This window comes from Sebastes umbrosus, chromosome 1 (assembly GCF_015220745.1).
Source record: "Sebastes umbrosus isolate fSebUmb1 chromosome 1, fSebUmb1.pri, whole genome shotgun sequence".
Taxonomy (NCBI): Eukaryota; Metazoa; Chordata; class Actinopteri; order Perciformes; family Sebastidae; genus Sebastes; species Sebastes umbrosus.
The window spans coordinates 5983418-6003534 of record NC_051269.1 but is presented as its reverse complement, the minus strand read 5'-3'; the positions used below and the strand labels follow the sequence as shown (position 1 = coordinate 6003534).

Below are 20117 nucleotides of genomic sequence, written 5' to 3'. Positions count from 1 at the left end.
TAGGCCATATCGCGATATTTTCAGATATCCTCTAAGCACTTCATAAATGCTCGATTTAACCCTTTTGATGCATACAATCACACCAATATGAACAAAACGGTATCCAACAGTATTCACTTTAACCAAATAGTTTTCTGGCAATATATGCTTTATATATTTTGCTAAATACATAATACGTTTTTTGTAATAAGCGTTTCTGGCACTTACAACAGCTGGCCAATGGGTGGCGGTGTATGGGATGATGTCACCGTGGCAGCTGATGTGTAACTGTGCCATCAAACCCATGCATATACAAGAAAAAGGGCTTTAGAACAGCTGTCCAGATGTAGTGACCGCTATGCATGAAATAACTGTGGGAGCTGTATTATATTGAAATACATCCACCGTTACCACCAGTAACCACAGACGTCACCAAATCAACCAGGACGGAAATCTGAATAATTTAAAACACTTGCATGTCTACTGACTGTTGCAGGAACTGATATACCAGCGCTGGCTTCAATATTCATGATACACAATTCATTCATTATTCAGCTGCAGCCATGGCTGCTGCTTGATTTCACTATTAGAAAGGCCGTGAACTAACATGGCTGGAAGTTGAAATAAACTCCACTGAAACTAACTTCACACATGGAATCCCTCACTGAGCCTAAAACACAGCGGTGTGATGAGGCACACAGAGCTGTGGACATGAAATCGGAGCTGTGTGTGAGGAAGACCTGAAAGGATTCATTGTTCTTCTGTATCTCTGTGGAATATATGGCAGTACAAACATGGCTATCGACAGCTGAGAGTCAGAAAAGTCTGAACAGAGCTTTTTCCTTTTATTTTTTTCTCGCACAAACCAGGCCAAGAAAGCACATCAGACAAAGACTAGTTGGTGTGTGTGTGTGTGTGTGTGTGTGTGTGTGTGTGTGTGTGAAACGCTCATTCAAAGCTGCAGATTGGAGCAAATATGATTAATAAAAAAGTTATTTTCATAAAACGTTCACTATATCCTGACACTAGTGCATTTGACAGGTAATCTGAAAAAAATCATGTGTCCTCCAGTGCTCCTAACGGCATCTGGAAGATTTCACAGACCGGAGGAAAACAACCAATCAGAGCTGATCTGAAGCCTGCCGTCACTGAACAGCTGTCAATCACTCGCCAACTCCGATCAAACGGTCAAACTAGGCAGCGCTGATCAAATATGAATCAATACTCTGTTACTGTAATGTCTATTTCTCTCGTCAAATGTTTTCAGAATCATCTTGTAGTGTACTGTTTAGCTGTAAAATTAGAAAGTTTGTGACCCGGCAGCCATGTTGAGATCAGTTGAGGAAATACCAAGCACCGCCCACCAGCCAGAGCAAACTTTTCTCATTTTACAGCTAAACCGTGCACTACAAGATGTTTCTGACAACATTTGAGGATAGAAATAGGCATTACAGTAACAGAATATTGATTCATATTTGATAAGCGCTGCCTAGTTTGACGTTTGATCGGAGTTTGCAACTGATTGACAGCTGCCTCCGTTGAATGAACAGCCAATAGTAACACTCTCTCTAGATTTTTCAAAGCCTGAAAACAGAGCCATGAGGAGGTGCAGAAGTCTAGTTTTCTCTCAGAACACTTGGATTACAATATGCTGAAAGGTTATTATGGACACTTTTGCCCAATGATGCCAAACATATTCTGCCTACTGCAGGTTTAAAGCACTGAGCTCATTATATATGCACACCAACCTGATCTCATTGGAAGTAGCACAACATTTGTAGGACATTCTGGACGTGAGGGATAATGTACAGCGAGCCGGACATTGTTGTGAAAGAATCCCCGAGAGGGCGATGCTGCATCCCGACGCTTCGCGGGATTCTTTCACAACAATGACCCGCTAGCTGTACATTATCACGCTTATTACACGGCTACTTATTGAAGAAATCAATATTTTGACACAAAAACGGTCTGCCAGAGTCCAACATCAGAACTGCACCCATAGCAACGGTCTGCTATACATAGCAACGGTCTGCTATACATAGCAACGATCTGTTATACATAGCAACGATCTGTTATACATAGCAACGGTCTGTTATACATAACAACGGTCTGCTATACATAGCAACGATCTGTTATACATAGCAACGATCTGTTATACATAACAACGGTCTGTTATACATAGCAACAATCTGTTATCCATAGCAACGGTCTGTTATACATAGCAATGGTCTGTTATACATAGAAACGGCCCGTTGTACAGAAATTACAGAACGCAGAACGCCGTGACTGACCAATCAGAATCGAGCGGTCTCCTGGTTGAAAGTCCTGTGTTTGTTGGACCCATCCACCTCCAGTCTTTCTCTCTCTTTTTATTCTATGTCACTAGCTCCGAGCGTAGCATATTCACACGGACGTGTTTACATTGCAGTCAGCACAGACTACATGGTGTGAAAGGACACGGCAAAAACAAGAACGTTGTTATGCCATGCAAAATGACTTACAAATTAGCGTGTCATCCATTCGGTGAGACCGGGCTGATGCACACATATTTGATGTTAAGCAAATGTGGTCCATGCTGGTGATTTCCTATATGTTATTCTATAGTGTACTGTCATGAGTGGGCATGTGCTTTTAAATGCACAGTTGTTGTTTTTTAAGCACTTTCACTGATGTGCATGTTAATGTCTCCCCATATATCCTATATATATTGATATATTTTTCAAATGTTAGTGCCAACACTCAGTGGATTTCACTGACACCAAAGATAAAGTTTCATGACTCTGGGTTATTGGATTGTTTATCTCATTTGTTGGTAACTGACAGGGAGGGAGTTTAATTGCTGCCCGGATCTTGATAACTGGCAATGATTTTTGCAATTTAGGAAGTGTGATGATCTTGATGTTCTTATACAGCACAGAAGCTGTAGGGAGGCGGTCAGGGGATATGTTTGGATGTACAAAGCTCAGGACTTGACCAGACAGCAGGGTTCACATCCTTTAACCCAGCTTTAGGATACTTATTATATATATATACTGTATATGTCACATGTCAGAGCCTCTCAGCACCTGAATGCAGCACCAGTCAGTATTGGCCTTTTCAAACGAGTGTGCACTTTTCAGCTGCTTTGCCATGCAACAATAATGTAACTCACAAACAAATACTAAACAAGACACACACACACACACACACACACACACACACACACACACACAGAACACATTTTCTTTGTTATCACTGCAGTCCAACAATGTGAGCAGCAATCTCACCTCAAAGCCACGTCCAACCCACTTAATCCCTAATACTGGGATCGTCTGTGTGTTATATGCAACCCTCGTCTCACTGCCAACTCGTCAAATATCACCACTTGGTCAGCGCTCCTCGGCATCTGACACGGACGCACGGACGCACTGATACAGTGTCTGTATGAGAAACACCAGGCTCTCAACCAACTCTGATGTGGTCACGTTAGTCGTTCATCTTTAGTTAGATCTTTTCCTAACCCTAAGTGGTTGCCTAAAGTTGATTTTGAAAAGACACTATACATGTAACGAGCGAATATTGACACGCCGTCCCTGACGCGTCCACAACTGACGCTAGAGGGGTAACTAGAGCGTCATAGTTTGAGGACCAAGCGTCAGTATCTGACGAGTTGGGAGTGAGAATGTTTTGGTTGTGTCATTGTTTGGTTCAGTATCAACTCATTACTTCCGGTTAACCCTCCCACAACAAGCTCCAGTCCCTCCCAGTCTCACCAGTTTGTGTTTGGCGTCGGTGAGGTGTGTCTCCTCGTAGCTGTCATCGTGGGTCGTCCAGCTGTAGGACACCAGGAAGTGGAGGATGGGCGGGTGGTAGGTGAACTCCGGACGAGCCCAGCGCACCACCAGAGCGCTGCCGTTGACATGCTGCACCTTCATGTTGATGGGAGCGCTGCTGCACACTGGGAGGAGGATGGAGGCAGGAACAAAAGAAAGAAAGAAGGGAGGGATGGAGGGGGAAACATACAGAAAAAGGAAAGAGTGGAGAGGAAGGGAAGGAGGGAAGACGTTAATTGGGGAGAATTAAAAAGGAAAGTAAAAATGTCAAATGGAAGAGGATCATTAGTGTGAGATAGGTCGATGAAAAAAGTTGCAAGAGAGGTAGAAGAGAAAAAAAGGGAAAAAGAACATGAAAGAAAGGAAGGAATAAAAGAAAGGAGGGATGAGGCAGAAGAAGAAGAAAAGGAATAGAGAGAGGAATTGGTTGGAGAGAGGAGGAGGGAAAGCAGTGAGGAAGAAATATAAAAGGGAAGAATAAAGGAGATAATGAATGGAAGGACGGAATTAAAGAAACCAATGAAGAGAAGGAGAGAGGGAGACACAAGTACAGTCAGATGAAGAAAGGAGAGATGAATAAAAATTCATTGTGATAGGAGCATCCCTGCACTGGCTGCTACTGACCACTAGATGTCTCTGTTTGACCTCAGCTGGGACACACTGTGGATGGACTGTTTGATTTCACATATTGAACATTTTATAATTATTACTGTAAATGCTCAGATTCTGAATGAGGACCAGACCTCTGTCTGGAACAGGGTCAAAGATTTTAATATGGAAACGCTGACCCTAACCCTCCTCCTCCTCCTCCTCTTGCTCCTCCTCCTCCTCCTCGACTCAACGAGAGAGAGAGAGGGAGAGAAGGACAGAAACAGAGAGAGAGAGAGCAGCGATGGTGGAGCGAGCTATAGAGTGAATGAAGAGAGGGAGCAGCGTTAGTGAGAACAAAGCAGTATATCAGAGAAATAAAACGTTATTGCTGACGTCCAGAAACGTCCTGAACGCAGCAACCTAAGAAGAAGAGAGAGAATCAGAGGGCTGCAGGGTCTCTGTAGATACAGACACCACTACACACTGCTAGTGATGATTCAGAGGGATTATTTTTCTATCAGTTTATACATTGATTCTTTGGGAAATTCCTGCATATTCTACCTTTAAATGAGATATAGGGCTTTTCTAATTTGCCCCCGCTACATGTTGTACATCCCTTCTTGTTTCCTGATCTGCTTCCATTTTAATTAGCTGGGAATGCTGTTGATGCAAACTCAATGCAAACTTCCTCCATGTTCATCTGATTCATAAATATGTAATGTTACAATTTTCATGTCACTGTCATGTCATACAGTGTTGGATTTCCATTTTGCTATTGGGGCAAGCTGGCACCGTCATTTACGTCCACTAAAAGTGCTTGTTTTTGCCATGACAGGCTGGATTATTATAAGTGTCTGACATCATGGAAAGAGTCTCGCTCAAGGAGAACTCTCCTTCTGAAATCTGGCGAGGTGACGTGTTGCCGGAAGACAACGGTGGAATACGTCCATGATGGAAACGTGATTATCAGCTGGGAGCTGAGTTTGTTGTGTTGGAGTACAGAAACCAAGCTTAGAGTTATCTAAAAGAATTTCAGTGACATGGCTGAATATCCAGATGATTTACATAATGTGGATGATTTCTTTGAATTCAACATTTATTTGAGTAAATGGATATTCAGATTTCACAACGAGACTTGAGCGTGACTTGGGCACAATAACAAACAGACCGGATCAAGAGAAAGGTCAGGAAAAGGTTTTTGTCGGCGGCAACAACAAGAACTTTTAGTGGACGTGACGTTACATCGACACTGCTCTCTGCCCTCGCAGCTCGTTTAGCGGCCGACGGCTACAGCGTTCTCCCTCAACACTGGACCAGTTTCAGAAATGATTTGTCCCCGTTAGTCACTTAGACACAAACACATGGGACAATACGGTCCAGGTTGAGAAATACTGACGTTACCCTTTACGCAGCAATTCATTACACGACTCACTGTTGGAAAAGAGGGAGTAGTACTACCACTGAACAATGCACATAATGATTATTCCAAACAGTGTATCATATTATGCAAATGCATAAGGTAATTTGATGATGAACATGGGCTGATTGAGAATAGGGCTCACTTGCCTGGTGGAACCAAATTGATTAGCTTGCTCATAAAGAGCTGCAGTGGAGTTTTTCTATTCATAACCTGCAGTCGAGCCCCATGTGGCTTAGCATTACTAAAGCCATTAGTCACACACACACAATAGCACACACACTCACAAAGTAGAACACACACATGCACATGCACTGACATCATTTGGAAGTCGAGCAGTGAATGACCTCTATGCAGGGAAAACGTATTTACCAGATTATATCAGCCTGGGCCCAGTCGGCCATGCCGTGTGTGTGTGTGTGTGTGTGTGTGTGTCGGTGCATGAGTTGTCACAAGTTAGAACATTAATACCACTATAACTGCAGTCCTAAAAGCATGTGCATTCACAAAGTAAATTTAAGTTTAAAATGAAGTTAAATAAAGCCATAGTAGCCTACACGGTAAATAATGAATGGTAAACGGGGAGCCAACAGGAAGTGAGCCGGATTGGCCAGAAGAAGTTTTGGACGTTTTGGACCCCATCATCATCATCATCATCATCATCAACTTCCACCTTTTGAAATTGACTTTGACGGAACTATTATAACAACGAGGTCTCACCTAATGGCGTATGAATGACACGGTAATTGTGTGATGTAAACGCATCCGTGTGAATATCCTACGCTCAGAGTTAGTGACGTAGAATAAAAATTGAGCGACTGTCAACCAGGAGACCGCTGATCGTGTTTCCTGTACTTATGATACGTTGTTTACGTACGTATTTGACTTATTTTAACTCCAACCATGATATTTTTCCTAAACCTAACTAAATGGAACCTGTGGCCGTTTCACGGTAATGATGGGACGTTAAATGACACGTGAAAAGCTTGAAATGCATTATCATGATATACGGAATGTCCTTAAAATGAAGTGCTATTCTAACGCCTTCCCATGAGATCGGGTTGATTATAATTAGGGATGCAACGATATCACTTTTTTTCAGACCGAGTACAAATACAAGTACAAGTACTTACATTTGGGTACTCGCCGATACCGAGTACCGATACGAGTACTTCCCTGTGCCAAAAGACCCTCGTTAACAGCCAGCTGGAGGGTGTGAGTGACACACGGTAGGCTGGGGAGTCCCGCATACGAGGCGGTGCGACCGGCTCTAGGTCGGCTTGGAAAGGCTCAGGGTGAAGATGCTTCCCGGGGCCGTGGGCAAAGTGCTTGCTGCGCTCTCTCTCCCCGCCGGGGAGGGACGGGGCCCCATGCTCACGGTGCGTCTTTCAACCGGGGAGGGGCTCGACTTACGTAAAAGGCGCCAGGGGTCTTTGGCGATGTCTGCAACCCACCAGACCCGTCTTGAAACACGGCCCAAGGAGTCTAACGCACGCGCGAGTCAGAGGGTGCAAGCAAAACCCCGTGGCGCAATGAAAGCGAGGTACCGTTTTGCCAGTACGAGTACATGAGCACAGTATTGGACCCGATACCTGATACTGGTATCGGTGCATCCCTTATTGTAATCTATTTTAAAAGGAACTGACTAAAAATGTGGAAACCTGTGTGTTTGCTGTATGACCCAAAGTCGGATGAAAAGATCAATATCAATTGAATCTCTGGCCAGTACAGTTACAGTTATAGTTCCAGGATGTGTTTAGCCTATAGCTTTACACAAAAAGAAGAAACAGCAAAATCACTAGCCATAATTCAAGAATCTAAAATAAAATAATTGTCTATCCAACACACACTTATGATTCGTATGAGTCTCTTTTAGTTTTATCTATAAGCTAGCTGTTCCCCCTTCATGCCAGTCAGTGTGTTAAGCTACAGGTTACCCACCTAACAGACGTTTCTCTGTACCGGACACAAAGATTAAACTGACGTCGGCCTTCGCATTTGCTTCAGAATACGAGACAAGTATTTCCCAAAACGTTGGGGTGTAGAGTTTTAACAACACCCACACACCATTCCTCTCTGTATACATGCATCTATCTGTCATTCTGCTTCACTAGATGTGAGGCTGCCAGTCAGTCAGGGACACAAAAGTAAATGAACCATCATTGCTGATGAGAAACAATCACCAGCAGGAGGAGAGGGGTTCAGGCTGAGCTTCAGGAAAATGGAATAAATTAGCAGAGGGAAGGGGGGGGGGGGGGGCGGGAGGGACTGGAGAGAAAATGACTAATGCAATTGAGCTGCTGCTGTAAAGGTTTTGTGCATTTTTGGTTCATACATGTTTGTATGTTGTCAGGTGTGGGAGTGGAGAGGGGTCACAGGCCAGGTGAACACACACATCCACAGATTTCCATCCTCAGTCCACTCAGCTGTGGCTGTTTTTTTACAGCTCTAATTTTACTCTGCTTTTCTTTTTGTTCTTCCTCCGGCTCCTCCTCATCTGCCTCTACTGCGTTTCCTCTGCCAGCCTTACAGTTCTGCTTACAGCAAACATGTCCCACTGCAGCGCTCAAGGACATACTGCACGAGAATGCAGCCCGCTGTGCCAGGACAACATGTACACATACAGTACTTGTGCATGTGTGTGTGTGTGTGTGTGTGTGTGTGTGTGTGCGCACACATCTAGGTGATGCACCCCTCTCCTAGTCGACCATATGGAAGTGTGTATGAAGGAAGGGAGGGGACAAATCCTGCTAGGACAGTTGACACAGCACAGATGCTAGGCCACACACAAACACTGAGAAATACACAGAGAAACACACACACACACACACAGAGCACAATGTGTGGTGCTGTTTGAGTGGTAATGAGGCAGGAGTAGGAGGACGGCTGGTGTGCCTCCCACTGCCTTATGCTAGGGGAGTTACCCAGCTCGCTGGTGAAATGACAGAGAGTTAGCCCAGACCACACACACACACACACACACACACACACACACACACACACACAAGGAGAAGACAACCAGCGTCCTCTGGGCATATGAGCAACACTGAATATCCCTCATTTATTAACATTAGGAAATGTCACTGTCCAGGAATAGTGTATGAATATTGGAGCAGTTTAAAGAAACAAGGGGGAACTTTAATGACACTATCTACTGTAGATCAGTGGGTAGGAAAAGAGACGGCACTATGCACCCCGAGAGTGTCTATTTTCACGCTCAAATGTAATAGGAATAAAGTGCACATTTGCAGTGTTAAAACTAGTAATGTAGTCTACGTAATATGCAGGAGTACAACGTATACACTTGTAAAAATGAAACCCTGATGTGTATGTTCCCCCTTTAAGAACTCAAAATATTAATTACACCTACATGTCAATTTAAGGACATATCTCATATTTTCTTCAATTCAGCACTTAAACATTTTCATCATGATCATTTTGTTCATTATTATTATGAAATTAATAATATGATTCATTGATAAAAAACGCAATAATGATGGCTAAGAGGCAGCAATATTTCTGATTTTCAAGACTTTTACATTGGCTGAGTGTTTTTGTCATTCTATGTTGGCTCGTGGCATCGGTATATAGTTTGAAGAGTAAAATCTTTAAAGGGGACGTCCCAGCCAACATGGTTATGTGGGTAACAGTGGTTATTCTGGGTGTACCAAGTGGGTATGGCTACCTATGTGGGTCCTAGGTGGGTCACTAATGGGAAATTAGTGTATAGGCTCAGAATTGGCAACACAAATGAGGCCCACTTGGGTCAACTAAGGAGGTCCCTCATGGGCCAGTTGGGGCCCACATAACACCCATTGTAATATGTATCAGACAGAAAGGAGGAGAAACAGAATGTAAACATGTTCTAGTAGAAACCCAACATACAAGTATGAACCTGGAAATGAGCCTGATATGTCCCCCTTTAAAAATATGAGCTAAAAATCATTTGGCAAAGAAAACTACTACTCAACTGTGAATAATTTAGATTAGTTTTGGTGCAGTTGTGTCCAGTTTCTTGATCAAAGCGTCAGGTCATAGAGGCTCTGTATAGACACCAGATTCTTTATTAATTAAGACATGTTTAGTAATAGGTAAAAAAGTCAAAGTGTAAACTTAAAAGTCTCAGCTCTACTACCTTTGGAAGCCTCCGTGCCATACGGCCCGCCGCCTCCGCCGCTGTCAGTCAGGTCGGGCAGCCAGGCGTCTTTGATCGCCGACTTGAAAACGTGGCGGTTGTCCAAACTCTGGATGGGCCTGAAGTTGCTGCGCAGATACTCCACCGACTTCACGTGGTCCTGCTGCTCTGTGGTGAAGATCGAGTAGAAAGCCTCCAGCTGGTGGCGGTGGGGGAGAGCGAGCATGGCAGAGACAAGGATGGAGAGAGAAGAGTGAACACAAAGAGGAGCTAGTGCTATAGGCAGAACTCACATCCTCTGGTGATTGTGACTTGGGGATTTTTCGCATCCATTATACAGCAGTAAGAAACACTTTCACTCCACTAAATACACAATATGAGAATGCAACGCAGATATCTACATGCAATGCAAAATGAGACAAGATTAAATTGTAATGATTGCTATGAGGAAACTGGGTCACTGTTGCAGCAAAGCAAAGGCTTTACATAAAAAAACATAGAATTCAAAGGAGAATAGTCAGAACACATGACCAATTATCCCAACATATGGAGAACATCTTCAATAATGTATCCATGCATCAGTGAAAACTAGGAATAGATGCTAAATACAGTGAAGAATATCATGTGGTTTTAGGGGGAGTTTTGCTTTGTAACTATTTGAAGACACTGCTCTCTGCTTTTCTTTTTCCGCCTGTATACAGTTTTTACATTTATGTTTGTGTATGGATTAAACAAATTAAATATGTGTCATTTAGTGAGCTTGCTGGTGTGTATTTTTTTTAATTCTTTTTTTGGGGATTTTCAATGCCTTTAATGATAGTGAGAGACAGATAGTAATGAAAGGGGGAGAGAGAGAGAGGGTTGACATGCAGCAAATGGCCACAGGTTGGAGTCGAAACCCTGGGTCATTGCGGTAAAGACTCAGCCTTGGTACATGGCACGCCTGCTCTACCAGGTGAGCTCTAGCGGCGCCACCAGTGTGTATTTTTGATCTTGGAACTGCTTCAAAAAAGTGCATCTGTCAAGTCCAAAATGTGACAATGCAAATCACCTTGAAAAAGCAGAAGACAAAACAAACAGACATTCGGAGCGCACCGGTCACTCAGATGCATGTGGAGACACATCCTAATGCCAGGTGTGAACAGACGTACTCCGAGCTGTGCACTAGTGTTCAGATCACCCAGGACACTTGTTAACACCAGGTCTCACACACATTGGATTTTTTCATACTCAGATAATCCAGAAAATTCTAATAAGAAACTTTCAAAAGAAGTCACATTTCCAGGCTTTAAACCAGACAATTAAATCACAGGAAAGAGGAAAAGTCCCCTTCCTGATCCAAGCTTGAGGTAGATGTGGCCCTGATTGTTTCCATCCCAAAAGGTCTCTCACCAGAATCTGTCAACTGCCAACCCTCCACCCTCCTCCCACCTCCCACCTCCCATCCCCAGACCTGTTACTGACATGAACTTTCAGTGAGTGTGGGTCCTTGTGGCCTGCATCTCTGAAGTGCTGTCCCAGGGGATAATTGCGGTTTTGGAGTTCTGATTGCATATTCATGATCTGCCAGTCTGCCTTTCAGACAGTGTTTTTTGTGGCCGGCATAAAGCAACCACAGGCACACTCCAAACGGCACTACAGATATAGTGTTGGAGTTGGCAGAGTCCTTGAAATAGTCAGTGTTTTGATAAACACATAATAAAGAGTTGTGGCAAGTAATGTTGTCATGTTATTTGCGTAAAGGGCATCTGAAAGATCCCATGGCAAGGTATAGTCCAAAAAGCTTGGCCCATCAGAAGTCTAGATCCAGTAAATCTAGTTGCCGGGCTCATACCAGACGGGCGATGAATGGTGACTCAGAAATATCCAAAGTACACTGCTCTGATTCTGAGGGGCCAACTGTGACCCAAAGCTACCTGGTTAAATCTAGCATCTATTACCCCTTTCACACCGAGGGCTAAACCAGCATTGATTGTGTGTCTGAAAGGGTTAACCCGCTTTGGCCGACTCGGCTTTGCAACCCAGGTCGAGAGGTGGGTCAGACCAGGGTTGGACCGGGGTCGATTTCAATTATATTTGGTTACAAATGGGGCGCATAGTCGTGATGCAATTGTCACAGCTCAAACAAACGACGTACGGCAGCGGGAATGTTTTCAGATACACCGGAGGTGAACAATGGACGAATTGGACAACACGGATGTGTGGCGAGACTTTGAGGAGTGGGAGCTCCTGGCCGTCCGTGGAGAGGACGAAATGAAGCGGTAGATTGAGGGGACGGGGTTTTGCTTGCACCCTCTGACTCGCGCGTGCGTTAGACTCCTTGGTCCGTGTTTAAAGACGGGTCGGGTGGGTTGCAGACATCGCCGCAAACCCCTGGCGCCTTTTACGTGGGCCGCGCCCGGCCCTGGGGGCACAACGCGGTTGGGGCACACTAAGGACAGTCCGCCCCGGTGACACTTTGTCCACGGCGCCGGGAAGCACCTTCGCCCTGAGCTTTCCAAGCCGACCTAGAGCCGGTCGCGGCGCACCGCCTCGTATGCGGGACTCCCCAGCCTGCCGTGTGTCGCTCACACCCTCCAGCTGGCTGTTAACGAGGTTCGTTTGGCACAGAGAAGTACTCGTATCGGTACTCGGTATCGGCGAGTACCCACATGTAAGTACTTGTACTTGTACTCTGTCTGAAAAAAGTGGCATCGGTGAATCCCTAGTTTTTATAGCATGTTTGCACATTTTCTATTTGTAACATTACCTTTTTTTAAACATTTTCTATTTTTACAAATAAACCTGCTAACAGATCCATCTGTCCCCTGTTCCATCTGTTCAAATGTACCAAACCCAGTCCATCACGTTATCGAGCAAATAGCAAACCTCATGAAATATAAACTCATTTTATTACATTTGGACCAGCTCTTACATTATCCAACAGTTGCCACATGCCCAGCTGAACAACTTTAGTATGTCAACTACTGTATATGAAGCAGATCTTTGCTGGAATGATGGAGTGAGAGAAAAATACATTTCAGTCTTCAGAAGTTTCTGTCATCGTTTTGTAAATTTAGCCTGTATTATGAAATTAGATAGCACAATGTAGTCTAATATATGATAAACGGGTACTGCAGATAGACAGAGGGGAAAAGAGTTGATTGATAGATACTGTAAATCTGTATGTTGTTTGTATGTTTATGCAAACATTACAGCTACACGTAACACAGCTTGACATAGTTTAACATTTTACAAACATTGGGTCACACCTGGTGGGATTTGGCTGAATACTTGGTTGGGTTTGGGAAACTAGGATGCACTTCTGGAAGGACAAACGTGGCTCCAACGAGGACAAATGGGTATACTGTAGTTGCTGATTTGTCTTAGATTCTCATTTTGCTTTAATTTTTGTGATTTTCCTTTATTTTTTATAGCCAGTATATGTAATGAGCATTGTTGGAGGGAGTCTGAGATCCAACATTTTCATTGCCAACGAGTGCTTCACTGTAATTACTGTTCACATGATTATAAAGAACTTGAAACTCATGAAACAACCACATTTAAAATGAGATTGTGACGATGAAGTTTAGGAATTTAGAGTAGACAGACAGACCTGTACCGATATGCTTCGCCTCTCTCAAAACACTCCTGCAACGTCTTTTGTCGGACAGACGGTGGTGCTGGAGACCTGGATGTATGGCCATCTGGTTTTTGTTCTGCCTCATTGTAACTTGCCGGGTGTGTTGTGTTTTTTAGATGTTTATAGGTTACTGGTGTTGCTGCTATGTGCCACTTTATTGTCAAAAATAGTGCATCTTGCTGTTATTTTATCTACAGGGGAAAAGTAGCAGCACACAACGCTATATGTTTCCTTTCTGCCATCTTCCCGTTATCCGACACTCGCTCTCAGTAGACCTCATGCACTGGACTCCCTCACATGTTAGATGCGGCTGTGTGCTAGGTTCTGATCTCACATAGGTTTCCACAGTCATGTGACACGGGTCAGCTCCTGGCTGTTTTGGCACATTATATTGAAAACGTTTGGCAGTGATGCAGCCACGTTTTGTTTATATCACTTCATTACCTCCGCCAAGGACGAAGGCCTAGGAAGGAGATTGTGTTTACACCGGCGTTGGTTTGTTTGTTTGTTTGTTTGTTTGTCCGTTAGCAGGATTACTCCAAAAGTTTGCGATGGATTTGAATGAAATTCCTTGGAGGGGTGGGGTGTAGCACAATGAACCATCCATTAGATTTGGCGATCCGGATCATGACCCAGATTCAGGAATATTTTTAAGGATTCCGATCAGCCTGAGCATTAAAACCACAGGGTAAAACACATGCGCAGTGGGACTGATGACGCATTGATGACGCCTGACCCCGCCTCCTTCTGAGAGCAGAGAGATACGTGTGTGGATGTGTGTGCAGAAGCTGCTGGCCGCCCGCGGTGAGAAAGAAAAAAAGCGGTAGATGACGGGATGAGAGACAACGTAGTGTAACGTTCTACAGACATAACAAGGCTGCTGCTAAATGAGAGAGGCATCCGCCGATATGTTACACAGAAACACACCGTGTTAATAAGCCACTTCACGGTACCGCCAGCTGTGACCTGTGATCTGTTTTTAAAGTCAGGCACCTTGGCGGAGGTCTGCGCTCTCCGAGTGCCATTCTAGTTATCAATATTTTTGAAAAGGAATCGATACCAAATGAGTAGCTTGTGAGTACCGATGTATCGGTACCACAGTATCGATCCCTCCATCCCTAGTTTTAATATGAATTTAGCTGCCATGTTATCAAGCTGTGAACATTTTGTACTGCTTCGGGTTGATGTTGAAGTTGGCCTCCTCCTGCATGTTGCCATTTGTCACATGCGTGCTGTGTGGCAAGACGTGCGACCAGACATGGATTTGCACTGTGTGACTGAAATGTCATCTTTCGGTCTGTGTTGGCAGATGGATACTCTGTACAATGTGTTTGGAAGCAATGCACACAGACAAACAGCTTGTGTGCGAGGGGGCGTTGGAAGGGGGGAGGGGGAGTTGAGAGCCAGATTCAGTTTCACAAAGGTAAAAGTCTCAGTGAGGGACTGGTCCTGTTCAGACCTGGTATCAACATACCTCCTGGATGATCTGAACACAAGTGGACAGCTCTAAGTACAGGTGTGAATGCACTCAAGACGCATTGAGGACACATTGAGATCCGATCTTTCAGACCACATTCAGAGGTAGCAGTGTGTAGTGAATGTGTCCTGGGCCACATTAAGGACCGCTTGGATCCGCGGGGTCTCACTGCGCTACTCATGTGAATAGACAAGGAGATGCGAGAGCATCACGGCATGGAGACGGCTTATGCGCTCTACTGTATTCTATTGGTACAACTGTAATTTATTAAAATACATCTGATCTATAGGCTACATATCTACAGACTATCAGACTACAGACAGGAAGTGCATTATTATCATACTGTCGGTGTTTTTGTTCCGCTGCTTTGCACGGAGCTGACACCCGCCCGTCCGCTCTCTGGAGCGCTGTACCCGCTGTTGCCTGGCAAAGGCAGCGATGCCGGCGTCGCGGAGGTCCCCAGGGAACGCCAGCACAATAACTATAGATGTTGTAGAATAAAATATGTAGGATATTACTACTGACATTCATGTAATATGACGTCACAACGCCTGCTGTATTAGCCATGTGTTTACTACGTGTTTATTTGCATATAGAGCGGGGAAGTGAGATCAGATCACAAGTGATCACTGGAGAAGCATGTGGAGACGGATTCTAATGCCAGGTGTGAACAGACGTACTTAGAGCTGTCCACTTGTGATTGGATCAACCAGGTCACATGTTAGTGCCAGGTCGGAACAGAGGGTCCTGTGACCCTCTTTGTGCTGTACGACAATCAGGTACTAGAAACTAAACCAAAGCATGACTGAATTTTGAAGGGATTGTCCTTGACTTATTATTATAAGTTAGACTCAAGAAGTGACTCTTCCAACCTACTGTGACCATTCTCCTCCATCAATTCACCAAACAACCTCCCAAGAAAGAACGAAGTAAAGACCAAACCAGAGAATTCGATTAATTAAAAATACTGCTCATGGCTTTTAGAGAAAATATTCATTCAACCTTACAATGTGAAAGTACAAATCACTTTCCTCAGCAGCTGCTGCAGCGGTTTAGTGGAAGCCTTTTCCTCTAATTCAAACACTGTTTGGAATCCTCTGGGGACCATGAATATCCATCAGTACCACATGAGGACAGTAGGTGTTCAGATATCTTGCTTTGGAAAGTGTGATGCTCGGATAAGCCCACAATCATCCCCATTCTTAGTCCCCACCTTTTGCGAGACAAAAATAACAGCACGAGGAAGTCAGGCAGTTTTTTTTTTTTTTTTTTTTTTTCACAAGCAGAATGTGATTGCAGCAAATCCCAAACCCCCAAGCTGCTGCAAAACAAATGTAAAACGCCCATAAAACATCAGCCTGCCAGCTTTGGTGACCAGCTTTAGGGGTGACTTTCTGAGATGATGAAAGTCAAATCTGAGCATCAAAGCAAAGGATTAATAAGAAAAAAGCCCTAGTCTGATTCCACTGTTTACCGAGCCGTAGTAAACCCCTCAGGGGTTTAGGCTGGACAAAGACTGGAGCTGGAGGTAACACCGCACGACTGCAAGAATAAACACAGATCCACGTGCAGCTCTTTAGCTACTCCTCTGCGTTTGGTTTCCAGTGCTTTCTAGGAGTAGCTTTGTTGTGAACTGCTGATTTATCTTTTGGTTTAGCCTGTTCTCCCTTCTTCAGGTAGAAGGTTACGTTTCCCATCATGCCTTTGTAAAGCTTTGGTTTGGTTGCTTTCTCTCTTTTTATTCTAGCTCTGAGCGTTTACATTGCAGTCAGTACAGACTACATGGCGTTCAAATGCAAAAAGCAAGAATGGCGTTCTTATTACATGCTAAATGCTTTGCACATTATCATATCATTCACACGCCTTTTCCTTCCCCTGTGAACGGGCTGGGTTTTGTTGCTTAAACGTAAGCAAGTGTTTTGGTTTGAATTCACAATGTTAACCACGTGTTTACTGTGTCTGTAAAATGGCCCCAAGGGGCCTGAAAAAGTGTTAGTATGTGACGAGTTGGGATGAGAACATGTTGAAGTTCCTGTGGTTCCAATGCAGCTAAAGCATTGATGTGTCAAGAGAACTGGATTCTGTGTACCAAGAGAACACCCCAAGCTTTCCAATGTACAAGCAGGTTTTGGGCACATTAAAGTAGAAATGAAGCAGTCAAGTTGAGCTGGTTTACTAAATGGATTTCCACTCTAATGAAGAATCATATAACAAACATGACAAATGTCAACATTTTAAAAAAAAAGAAGAAGATTTGTTTCATCTTTCGCGGTGAGAGCGCCGCCGTGTTGCAGTACTCTAGCCTGTGACATCACTAGGATGGTTGGCTCGGCTGAGATACAAAGATACAACGGTAGAGACCGTGAAAGACGGAGGAGACTGAAGAGACACGGGACAGAAGAAAACAGAAGAGGGGACACTGTTGTATTGTTCCTGGATGTAAAGATGAGTTTTACAATATTAAAACCAGGAACACAACAGTCCATCCCTTAAACTGACGCTGAAACGGAGATCAGCAACGGTACTGCAGCAGCGCTGGCTAGTGGCACTGAAACTACTATCATTATTATTTTTATTAGTAGTAGTAGTTATATTTCTATTATTGTTATTGCTATTATTACGGATATTTCTATTATCACTTACATCCACTACGATGGATTATTGTTATTAGTCCTATTTTTATCACTACTTACAGCTGTTGTGCTACTATTGTGGTTGTTATGCATCTGTCTGTCTCTCTCTCTCTCTTTCTCTGTCTCTCTCTCTCTTTGTCTCTATTTCTCTCTCTGTGTGTCTCATTCAGAAAGAGGGTAAAATGTGTACTGCTAAACTTCCTGTTTGGTCACATGGCTGATCAGGAGGAACCAGGTGAAGGGGAGTGGGCCTGTTGACCCAGTGATGTTGTTCAGGAGGAACCAGGTGAAGGGTGAAACTGTTACGAGCTGCTGGGTTCACACTGTAGGAAACTGGTTGCTATGGTTTTGTGTATTTAATTGTGTAATTTTTGGTGGGGTTTGCTGTGTAATGGTGAACAGAGTGGTTCTGTGTGTTGGTGGCAATCTATAGGGTTGGGATGGTGGGACGTTCTGGGTGTGTGGATGTGTGAGTGTAGATGGGTGTATGAGGGGGGCTGATTTAAGGTGTGTAGTTTCCAATTTCAATTTGTTTTTTCCCAAGGTTTTCTTGTACTTGTGGGATTTTTAAGTGCGATGTTTAATTAAAGAACATCAAAAGTCAAGTCTCTCTCTGTCTCTCTGCCTCTCTCTCTCTCTTTGTCTCTATTTCTCTCTCTCTCTCTCTCTCTCTCTCTCTCTCTCTCTCTCTCTCTCTCTCAAATCAATTCAATATGCTTTATTGGCATGACTGTTAGGTGAACAATATTGCCAAAGCGTCAATTCAATAATAAGAAAAAAAAGAACAATATAAAAACAAAAACATAGATATACATACATACAATTCATTAAGCAAATAGCAATATATAGATATTTAAAAAGAAGATGGAAATGGTAGAAAACAATACAGAAATAATTCATGTTTGTTGTGTCAATGAAAACAAACAAACAAATAAAAAAACAATTAACAACATAATATTGCAATATCAAATGCCAAATGTAAAAACAAACAAAACATGAAGTAGAGGAGTAAATAAAAGGCAGAGAGTGAGTTACAGCTGTTATGTGTTGTTGTGGTTGTTTCTTAGGCTCTGACATGCACTGACATATCCTGCAGCTTCTATGCTGATGATACTATTTTCTCCAAGTAGATATTGCATTTTAGTTTGGTCAGAGAGGGAATCAAAATCTTGGGAGTTTTTGTAAAGAACTTTTTCGTAATGTCTTCATATGAAATGTTGCTCTGTCTCAACCTGCTGTGTGACTCAGCATAAACACGGTAAACAGCAATCAGCATTCATAACCAGAAAACCTTTATGATTAAATTGTTTATGAGAGCACTAAGTTCTTCAGAGATCTATAGCATTGTCATTTTTCTCTCAAAGAGCTCCAGATTGATGCATTTAACTTTAAAATGTTCCAAATGTTCTTCTTCTTCTTCTTTTTCTTCTCAGCCCCATAGTCACCAACGTTAATATTGGAGCCATTCTTCACACGCCACACATCTTCTGAACATTCTGACACTAAAATGCTATTTTTCAGGCAGACAATCAGGAGAAAACTAACTTTTTTTCGAGACCTTTCTCTGTTCCAGCAACACACTTTTGCGAGATCTGGCACCTAACGTTGGCTAACGCCCTATCTGACTAATTCTGGTAACGCTAAATATGGCTGTTAGCTGTGTAGATATTTCATTTTAGTAGAGAAAGAAAATAGAAATACATTATATAACACATTATATAATAAACTTGCTTTCATCCATCCACACCGATGTTCACAACACAACACTTCCAAAGGAGGTGGGGGGGATGGGGAGGAGAGGCGAACATGCCATGACCACGCCCACTTAGGAGACAGGAAGTGTACCATTTCTAACCATTGGAAGAGCTTGTAATGCATCATCTTTGTTATCGAGCATCTTTGGTAATAAAACACCAATATCAGTTCAAGTGGACGCTACATTTAGAATATTTTCACCTCTTTACTTCGCCGTCAGAGAGCCCTTTCTGACGGGGAAGCGAAGCCGTTATCTACGCTCTCTTCGAAGACACCAGACTTCTATGACAATGTTTTCCTCGCAGAAAACGTGGGTTGCTGTCTACTGCTGCATCGATCAGTTACTTTGTTTTTGGATTCACCAAAGCCACTTCAAATAATCTGAACTATCCCTTTAAGGTTGGAGGAAGTCCTCAAGTAATGACTGTAAGGGACTGTAAGCAATGCTTGTGGTGTGCAATGTACTAAAAAGTTTGCTAAACCAAACTGAGAATGATTACTATTTATGGCCTGCCTCCAATCTGTGTTTCTCCTCACACTGTACTGCAGTAGTACACAAGGCTGAGAGCCTTCAGCCCTTCTTCCTCCTCCTCATCTGGATCAAATACAGACAGCTACTGGCATCCACACCACAGCGCAGCCTCACAGCAGGCCATGTTGTAACTCCGACCTTCACATCGGCCTCTAATCTGAGTT

General features: G+C 43.4%; 1 protein-coding gene across 3 annotated transcripts in view; it reads right to left on the bottom strand.

Moving 5' to 3' along the window:
• Positions 1-20117, bottom strand: part of LOC119490712 (receptor-type tyrosine-protein phosphatase gamma-like) — a 460745-nt gene that overhangs the window by 64276 nt on the left and 376352 nt on the right. For all 3 annotated transcript variants that reach the window (XM_037774207.1, XM_037774205.1, XM_037774206.1), the window contains exons 8-9: positions 9935-10133; positions 3732-3916 (exon numbers count right to left, since the gene is read on the bottom strand). In XM_037774207.1, the coding sequence (XP_037630135.1) occupies positions 3732-3916; positions 9935-10133 (384 nt within the window). The remainder of the gene's footprint in view (positions 1-3731; positions 3917-9934; positions 10134-20117) is intronic.